The following is a 10,085-nucleotide window of genomic DNA, read 5'->3' as shown; positions in this document are numbered from 1 at the left end:
GAATGGAGACCCCAGCAGGATTATCCCTGTATTGTAAACATGTCTGCAAATGCAGAGACTTGTTCGGCTGCCAGTATGTATTTGCTAGCGATAGCAAACTGTATCCCTCAGTGCCAGCTGTGCCAGCGTAGCTCTCCATCATGTTAAAAGGCAGAGTGGAGGCTGACTTCATGGTCTTAGTGAGATCATTCGTCTCCCATCAGGGATCGGCTCCGTATTCAGTACAAAGTGCTGATGTTGCAACTAAGCACTTACCACGCTGTGATACGTCTGAGCTCGGTTTCAGGTTCTGCATTCATCTTTCTTTTACACTACTGATAATAAACCATTAAAACCCAACATACTGAGCTTTGGGGGAGACAAAACAGCATGTCACAAAGAGGCCTATCCATTGCTACGAAGCATTAAAGGTTTAATGCCAACGGACAGGGGCTGTTGGAGCATTGTACAGACATCGTACGCTCCCTGAAGTGTCATGAAGCCCAGTGCTTTATCACACTGGGTATGTAACGACAACTGACCCGCTGACTAAAAACATGGTTGTGTTATTAGTTTATTGTTGCAGGCCTCTGTGTGATGTTTGCATGTTCTTACAGCCGGGGTTTTCTCCAGTTAGTCCAGCTTCTTCCCAGAGTCCAAACACATGCGCTTAATAGGTTATCTGTTCAAACTAAATCGCCTGGCCTGCAAATAAACTGGCCACACATCCAAGGTGTGAGGCTCCTGTAGCTCGGTAAGCCTCTCATGGACTACGTGGTTCTGTAAATGAATGAATGAGTTTATAGTTGCAATATTACTGAGGTTCAAAACACTTAGTAAGTCATTAATAAACAGTTAACAGTTCATACTTTGATTTAGGCTCCCTATCTGACAAAACCTCTGATTTTGATGGTGTTTATTTAACTCCATCTTGTCCTTTACCTTGTTAAATTATTTGCTGATTACTAATTATATTTGTATAACAGGCAGAGCTCTATGGTTAAGTGTCAGACGCGTCATCATTTTCCACCAGCTTTATGTTAATTAATGTTAAACAACTAAGTTTACTTCACATTGTTTCTCTTGCACTGTCATGTTCATGGATAATTTACAGCATATGTTTCACCGCGGTGTCATTTCGAGACCTTGCCTGAAGCTCTTCATGTCCAGCTGCTTCCCCCTGATCCTACCCTATGACATCTACTGGATCTCTCCGTTTCCTACGTGTAACAAAATGCGATGTTTGATAAAATATACATAAACATAAGGGTGATATGACTCCATTTATTTTTGAAGGCAATTTCAAATATTGAGTCAATATGATTTTATGAAACTAATTTGTTGTGATGTAAGACGTTGACATTTGAAGGTTATATTTGGTGAGCATCCTGAGACTAACTTTGATGCAGATGCCTCCCTAGAATTATATAATTTGTAAATTATTAATTATAGCTAGCATGTTTTCGTTTTAAATGAGTGTGGTTTCTGATCTCGTATCAGTCAGGTTGATTTAACAGCTCCACTGATGTCCATTCTCTTTCTGGACATAAACGTGTACAGTAAGTGGTGCAAAACAGCAGTTTGCAGCGCCGTGCAGAATATAAATCCCAAAGATATGAGAATATGACTGTCCTAATACTGTTTATATACAACTCTACTCCCTTGATATTTTTTCTTATCTGTTGTATTAATAATTTCTTCCTGCTACTTTTTATTATACTTCAATGGAGCGACTGCAACACCCAATAATTTCCCCTTGGGATTAATAATGTCATCTGATTTTGATCATTAATGAGTTACAGATATTTACAACTGGAAAAGACAGATTTATTATTAAGTATAATACACAATATTTCCATATTGTCCAAATGTGTTAATTTGATTTTGGTAAATAAAACTTTTGGAGTCTTTAGATACACTGTATCTGACAAGAATATTGGAAAAGATCAGGAGTTAAATTTTTAACAGGGAGCTGGGCAACAAAACAGTAATGTTATATGATAAATACTCCAGTAAATGTTTTCATTGTATTCTCTAGGGTTAATTTTTATTTTAATTGCCCTATAAGTTAAAAATACTTCACAGTTTGTTTTAATTTTACTCTTTTTTTTTTAAATCATTAGAATTGTTCTAAATGTGCCATCTCTAGTTCTCTTTGCTAAATAAATAAATAAGCCCATCAACTCTCACTCAGCCTTTAAAATTAAAAGAAATATTGATTTGACATTTGCCATGATAATTAAGGCAAAAGCTGAAACATTTCATCTGAACATTTATTAAGAGAATACTTCCAGTCAATAGGAATGGAAAATCATACAAGCTGTGGTTAATGTGTTCTATGATCTTTTAGTGTAAATTTTGTCTTTATCTGTTTTAGGTACTCATTTCTTGTTTATTTTTTAAGCAAACACCATTGCATAATTTTAATCAATGCTTTGCTATGTTTTCTTCTCAACTCTAATGGTCATTTGTTTTGTGGAGCAGTAAATAAGAATAATTACTATACTCCAGTGGGCGCAGACTGCAACTTTACTGCTTGATGCTGATATTCATAATTCACACTTTGTGCAGCACATTGAACTTCCATCTGGAGTGAAATGTGCTATATAAATAAACTTTTGCTTGCTTAAAGGGTTTAATTACTGCTGATGGAGAAGCCAAAAGGAGCTCAATAACCAACAAGATCTGAAGTTTAAGACCAAAGGTAAATGTGGGCTCAGTATTTGTTATGTTAAAAAAAAGTTTACTACTGATTTATAACCTAATGCCATAACTATAAACCATCTGTAAGCGGGGGACAATTAGTAAAGTGGTACCAAAAACAATGTGGCAGCCATGTTTTCTCATCCAACATTAAACTTTTGTACAGACTACTGATATTTAATCCCCACTAACATTCCCAAATTTGTCCTTGGGCAGACTTAAACTACAACCAAAAAGTTAAAGATATTAATTTTTTTTTTTTGTCTTTCTTTTTTTGTCATTTTTTCCATTTGTAAATAAAACTGTCTGGTCATTTAAAAAATGTGTTTCAATTCAATTCACACACAAAAAAGTAAAAAGCACTGTGCAAGAATCCCAACTGAAAAAAAATAGCCCAAAAATTAAAAATATCCTTAACTTTTTGTTTGTAGTGTATCTGATATACTCTGTGTGCCATCTCCTTTAGATCGACAGGCAGTTCTTACTTTAAGTTAGAGAAAAGCATAAAGAGTTAAAGCACCAGTCTTGAATACATACGCAATAATGAAGTATGAAGAGCGCATATAATGAGGAGGGTTATTGGAACCTCGTAGTCAAATTAAATAACCTGCTGTTCCTTAGAATTTTCTCTTGTAAATATGTGATTTCATTACATTTGAGTGGGGGGTGTTCTATAGATGCATGTCTTATTTCCTCTCACCTGACTCCATGTCTTAGAAGTTCGGACAGGAAAACACCACTCCCTTACATCCTTTTCCATGCTTGTATTTTCTGCCACCGCTACAACATATAAATCAATAAGCATGAATTAATGTTAAAACAGCCATTCAAACATCTATTTATTCAACAATCATTCCATAATAGTGCATGTCAGACCCACTCAGACTTGTATTTATATGCCCAGACCGGCTTTAAGCAAACAATACCACTCTACCAGCAGGGCTTTTTTAAGCTCTGGCTGAGATGAGCCCCAGTGGAATCAAATGGTAAGTGAACAGACGTGTAACCATTTCAAAGTGCTGGTGCTATTTCATTTTCAGTCCCTGAAGAAAAACTCTCCTCTGCATTTTATGAACAGTGCCAGAGTTGAGCAAACCACTTTTTCTATTTCTACAACCCTGTTTGATAAAAAGGCACCGAGCCAAAGAGAGAGTCGTGGACGTGAAATATGAAATTAGTGTGGAACTGTTTATTTCTTTTCTTTTTGTTTTTTTAAATACAAATACTGTTATTTTTTTTTTAAACATGTGAATGCATCACACCAAACCCATCACACACATACTTCAAAATCATAATATACATAGCATGAACAATTTGAGCACCGCGCAAAAAGACTTTCACACCCCGTCAGAGAAACTTTAAATCACTCGTGCTGATAACACAACTGGGATTGCACAAATATGCAACTATATCTAGAGATGAGATTGGAAATGTGGACCACTTTCAAAGACAGAAATTATCACAGCGATGGCCTTAATGCAAATGAGCTGCTATTTTCAAAGAGGACAGTGTTGATTAAAATATTTCAACAGGATTTCATAAAGTCTGTGCTATAAAAGTCTCCCTTTTTATATCACAGATGCGCAGTGGATATTTTAGACAACCTATGGCTCTAAATCCATGGCTTTTCACTCACTGGGGGGGGACTGACCAGACGGATCAATGAGAGAGGGCCATTGGAGATTCTGCAGCTACTGTTGTGGCCTCCACACTCTAATTGGATGGTACATGAGTGTTTTACTGAATAGTGGGCCTGTTTTCCACATGCACAATCAATGGTTTGTTCTCTGCTGACTTGACTCGACTGCTCTAATCAGATGGCAAACTCTCCTTGGAACTTCTGGGTGATTGCATACTTCCTGTGTCAAGCTGCTTAAATTAGGCATCAAATACAATTGCACCACATCCTGTATTCTGAGATGTGCTCTTCAATAAGTGTAATGATATTAAACTATGGCTAGAAGAGCCCTGCAAGAGTGTATACCTGTGGCAAGGCCTCATAGTCCAGTAATTCAGTCCATCTAGTAATGTTGGGGGAAAAAAATGAAAAATTCAGGATCCATCACTTTTTATGGATCTGGTCTAAATTTTAAGTTTCATGAAAATCCTGCTTAATGCTGCTAGAGAAAAAAAAAGACTGATAAAAAGATAACCTCAGTGGTGAAGTAATGAATAGCCAAACAGTTTAAATCGTCAGTGAGATACACTGAAACCAACAAGCCACAGACGACAGCAGGTCAAGAAAATAGAAACGTTTACAAATTGGATTTGTAGCCAGACTGAGTCATCAATAGGGTCCCCAAACTGACATTAATGAACTTGTCAAGGTAATCTCAATTAGACATTTGATTTGATTCAGGAAACATGAAACAGTTAGGCCATTTAGTTGTAGTTTCAGTCTCTTTTCAGCAGAGGAATCAGAGCAAACAGGGTAGCAGGTAGAGGAGAGATGGAGCTGCCCCATTATCATCTCCGTGTGGTTAACAGACAATCTGAAGCAGAGACTGATGTGTGTAGGATGAACCTGTGTTGATGGAGTTTGGTTTTGATGTAGGTTGATTGAGGTCTTACCTAAATTAATTCTGATTTAATTCACATTGATTCATCAGCTAAAAAAACCAGTTTTGACTCAGTTTTCATCAATTATCTTTAAGACTGATACCCAATATGATGACCCAAGGAAAAAACCTATCATTCTCTCATTTCAAAGTGCTCTTAATTAATACACGCATGCACGCGTACACACGCACATAAACACATGCATACTTTTGGTTAGTGAGTATGCTACATAACCACCTAAATTATCTGATAAAATCTTTTCTTGATGTGATCAAAATTACCTTTGGCTATAGAAATAGTCTTTCTTGTGTACACATCCATACTATCCAATTTGTTAAATTCTGATCTATCATATTGATGTCTATCAGTGCAATCAGATTAAAAGTAGTGCAGCGTTTTATGTCTTATTAGACTTCTTCAAAGCATCCTGCCAAGATAAATCCTTATAGGAATTTCACATTTCTTCAATAAAGTGCTTTTTACTCCATTTTTTTCAAAAAAAAAAAAAAAAAAAAAAAAAAAAAAAAAAAATCTAGCGGTTCAAATCTGACCTACAAATAGATGTGACCCCACATGTCCTCCATTGCATCGCACTACATTAAAATATTAGTAATTTAAGCATAAAATGCCATGATTTGAGTAAATTATAAAAAGAGAGTTGAAACATTTTAAATTTCCACGGATCTGTTGTGAAACCCTCCCACGGTCCTCCCTTAGGTCCTCAACTGCTTTCATTGACTAAGCGTGAACCGTTGATGCCTCGGTAGGTGACCCGGCTGGGACGGACCAGCACACCGTAGCCGGGTCGGCACGTGAAATAGCGCCGACCGCCCACGGAGCCGTCATTCTTGCCCTTGGGGCTTCGGAGCTCCAAGCCCAGCCAGAGCCCTGGAGCAAAGTCCGCTGTTCCCAGGTAACGGATGAACGCCATCTCATTGGCACTGCTCAACAGGACCTGCATGCCAACATGAAGGCGGACCTGTCCGTCAGAGCTGGAGCCTGCCGTACTACCAGAAACACCACTGCTACCTCCACTGAGCGTGCTCCAGCGTCGACGGTGAGGAGTGGAACGGCTTCTTTTATCCCCCAATACGAATTGTCAGAGCACAGGGAAGAAAAAATACAGCAAGAAAGATTTATGAGAAAAGGTATTCAGTGTGAGGGGATATATCACAAGTAAGTGGGAGATTCATGGGAGTTTGGAGTTTGAGGGATTGATCTTCAATTCCCTGTACACTCTCATTATAACCACAATCATGCATCGGCCATTTAAAAAAAAAAAGGAACCTTTTGCTGACTAATACCGCAGCTTCTTATCAGTATTGATTCTGCCACTGCTGGGGGGGATTAGAATGAAGCTGAAAAGCTTTGGAAGAGAGAAATGTGAGGGCTGTGCAGTATAAGAGATACAGATACACACCTGGTAACAGGACTTCTTCTGCTTGTCTCCTTCGGTGTAGCAATGGCTGATGATGTGCTAAAACTGCGACGGATTGTCCCTGTGCAACAATCAGAAGAGTGCTCGCAAAGATTCTTGCATAACAATGACTTCAGTAGCACCACTTCAGTAGCATAATAAATACAGTCAAAGCAGTAAAAGTAAAGCTCTCACCACTGAAAGAATGACTGAGGCGCGCTGAGGAGAGCTCAGATAGGCAATCAACAGATCCATGGATCCTGTGACCAGAAACAAGCATTGTAAGTAACAGAATACCTTTTTATTGGGCTTTATCTCAGTCCAACAGATAATTAACATGGAACTCACTTTGCTGAAACATACAGAGTTAAAATAAAAGTAAATGGGTTAATGTGCCTTTATCCCGTGTGGGCTTCTTTACAGACAAAAGCAAAAAGACAGGCCATTCTTGGTGCATACACAGGAACATCTGTCCTTCTTAGTGATGCTTTCCTTAAGCTACTATGTGAATATTACGTTAGCACTCTAAAAGCCATTAAGAGAAGACTGGAGAGAGTCAACGTCAAGAAATGAACAAGAGGGAAGAGCGTTTCTTTGTTTTGTAAAGGATGAAAGTTTGTTCTCTTAAAAAAAAAAAAAAAGTGTGGGAGGGGGCATAAGAAAAGCAGTTTATTTTCTTAATGAATTGTGATAGCTGCTGACAGGAGAACAAAGAAGAGGGGAAACAAGGTGCTTGATGGAGAGAATATGAGAATCTCCATTAGACAGAGGGAGGCCGGTGCTGTCTGAGCACACTATGTGCCCCAGGGTTAATTAGGAAAGAAGACAAGAGGAAACTGACATGAATAAGGGATGGCAAGAAAACACAACGGCTGGTTCTCCAAAAGGAAGCTTTTATCTTATGGGATGCATGAACAGTGTGTTTAAAAACAGCCAAAGGGAAGGTATAATGATAATGGAGAAATAGCAGAGGGAAAAAGGAAAAACTCCCCTTATATGTTGGCACTGAAATGAAGCAGAAGTGGAAGAAGAACATGGTAAGGCAAATTATACCCAAGTGTAAAGGTTTGCTGTAGTATTAATTTAGCAATCGTTTAAATCTTGAGGACCTCGTTCTACTGTAAACATTCTTCTCCCAACGTTCAGCACTTTAGATATGTCAGCTGTTTTCATACACATTCCTTTCATTCAGGTATGACCCACATTATGCACTGGAGGTCCTGAGCTTCTAATGTGTCAGCCATTAAAAAGGTGACCTCTTCGTACTCTGTTACAGAAAAATGAAACCAAAACCATGTCTCATAGTGTGTAACTTGTGAATATGTATCAGACTGTGCTTTCCATATTCCTAGGATTCAGTCACAAATATCTTGGCACTTGTTAAATCTGTCAACTCAACAGTTTGTCTGTGTAGTGTGTAAGCCACTGTGATCTGTAGAAATAACAAGGCGTCTGGTGGAATTTGTCTTTGTTCACACAATATTTGAAGGGGTCAAAATTGGTGTCATGTGGGAGTGGACCATATGTTTGTACCAGATAGGAGTGAAAAGGGCTAAGTGATGTCAACGGAGTTAAACGAGGGCACTGGAAAGGCTTTGCCCTGTGCTCCATGAAAAGACATACAAAAGCCACAACCAAGTCTGTCCAGTATTTATGTATTGAACAAAAGAAAAAAAAAAAAAAAAAAAACATGGAAATTAATTCAATCAGAAACCCAAAAAAGCATATTTGGTGGTGAAAATGAACTCATCTTTTATTGTTAAAAAATCACAAATTGAAATAACTTGTAATGTTTGTTCAAGGCTAATTTTTTGTTGTGGTTTTGGGGAATCATTTTCTACACTTATATTTTCATGGCAGAGACCAGTACATAACATAGTATTCATAGAATTCTGTATCATAAAAAATGACTGATTTGACTGATTTGACACTGAGATCACCCATGTCTGATAGTCATACTAGTGACGGACGCCATCTTGAAAAATGGTGGCCATCTTGAATATTCAATGACAATTTTCAATTATCCAAAAAACATTTACCAAGTACTATGTATGGTAAATAAATTCAACAAATTTGTCTGAAATGTCATATTATATCCATCACTCATAAGAACATAATGTGTGCACACATGAAAACCCTCCACCTGTCTTATCAGGTGCACTACTGGCCCCAGTGGCCTGACTGTGCATGCCAAAGGTTTTGGACAGACAGACGGATGGATGACCAACTGATGACAATACCCTGCGGCCCGTGTGGTCGAGGGTAAAAACATTTGCTGGCGCCATGGCGTGGATGTGGACCATGGGCGCCATGTTAACAGTTGAAGATTCAGGTGTGCTTGACCACAGTAGTCACAACAAGAAGCAGCGGGCACACCTGGATTAATCAGTGTGTCCAATAATGAAAGACAGGAAATAAAGGAGCTGCTTTAAGTTAAGGAAGTAGTGGGACTGTGCATAGAGTCCATTCTTTTTGGAATGCCTTTGGCTATAAGTGTACCAAATTTCATGCTTTTATCACAAACTGAACAAGTCAGATTTGAGATGTTGGAGTGACATCTTCGACAAGCTTCAGATTTAGATTGAAATTCATGAAAGACAACACTGTACTACTTAATCATCAAAACAACAAGGACACATCTTTTGAGGTATTGAGTCCATAGGGCCTCGCTGTGTTCTTCTCTTATCTAACAGGGACAATTTATGCTTGCTTTTCTGTTTTTGTCACACATCTGTATTTTACACACAACCGTTTCAGCTGACAACAGCTGATGACAGGCCAAACCCCTGCAACCTCTGTCAGATGTAGGTCCATTTAATGGGCTGTTTTACATTTTGAGGAAACGACTCCAATACAGCACACCGCAGGATTGCTGTATTCATTTTTATACGTCGACAGGAAGAAATTGATTCAGACACTAAAACTAAACAACAAAACCCTGACAACAGATACACCCACATTCTGCCACTTACACAAGTCTTAAATCCAGTTCATCTCAAATTTGTAACACTCCAAGTCACTTTTTGTGGATCATAACGTTGTATAATAATCATATTGCTATGTCCTGCAGCAATGATGCTTTAATTATGTTTTTTCTAACTGGGTCATATTTCTCTCTGCCAATTATTGATCTAAAATTCCAAGCAGCTCTGTTTAAAAGTACCTTTCTTGATTCAACTTTCATCTCGTCTGCCTGCATCATTAAAAACTTTATGAAGAAGTAAAGCAGATGCTTGTGTTCACCAATAAGTTTTAAGATCATTACTATTGTAGACAGCTAGACTACACTCCAAAACCCAGGGTTATATGTATAATTCACATTTTTCTGCTTATTCGTTGTGCATGCCAATAGGTTTACTGTAATTGTGAGTCTGGTTGAGATACAATGTGTTGAATGGGTGACCAACAGACCAAATTGCACACATCA

General features: G+C 38.1%; 1 protein-coding gene across 4 annotated transcripts in view; it reads right to left on the bottom strand.

Annotated features, from left to right (window-relative positions):
* Window positions 1-3,889: 3,889 nt before the first annotated feature.
* LOC115413426 (CAP-Gly domain-containing linker protein 4) overlaps window positions 3,890-10,085 on the bottom strand; it is a 29,373-nt gene continuing 23,177 nt past the window's right edge. For 3 of the 4 annotated variants that reach the window (XM_030126254.1, XM_030126252.1, XM_030126255.1), the window contains 3 exons: window positions 6,854-6,918; window positions 6,662-6,740; window positions 3,890-6,317 (listed from right to left, as the gene is read on the bottom strand). In XM_030126254.1, the coding sequence (XP_029982114.1) occupies window positions 5,963-6,317; window positions 6,662-6,740; window positions 6,854-6,918 (499 nt within the window). In that variant the 3' untranslated portion in view covers window positions 3,890-5,962. The remainder of the gene's footprint in view (window positions 6,318-6,661; window positions 6,741-6,853; window positions 6,919-10,085) is intronic. The other variant, XM_030126253.1, reaches the window with a different exon arrangement.

Source organism: Sphaeramia orbicularis, chromosome 22, assembly GCF_902148855.1.
Source record: "Sphaeramia orbicularis chromosome 22, fSphaOr1.1, whole genome shotgun sequence".
NCBI classification, from domain to species: Eukaryota; Metazoa; Chordata; class Actinopteri; order Kurtiformes; family Apogonidae; genus Sphaeramia; species Sphaeramia orbicularis.
This window is presented reverse-complemented; position numbering and strand designations above follow the sequence as displayed.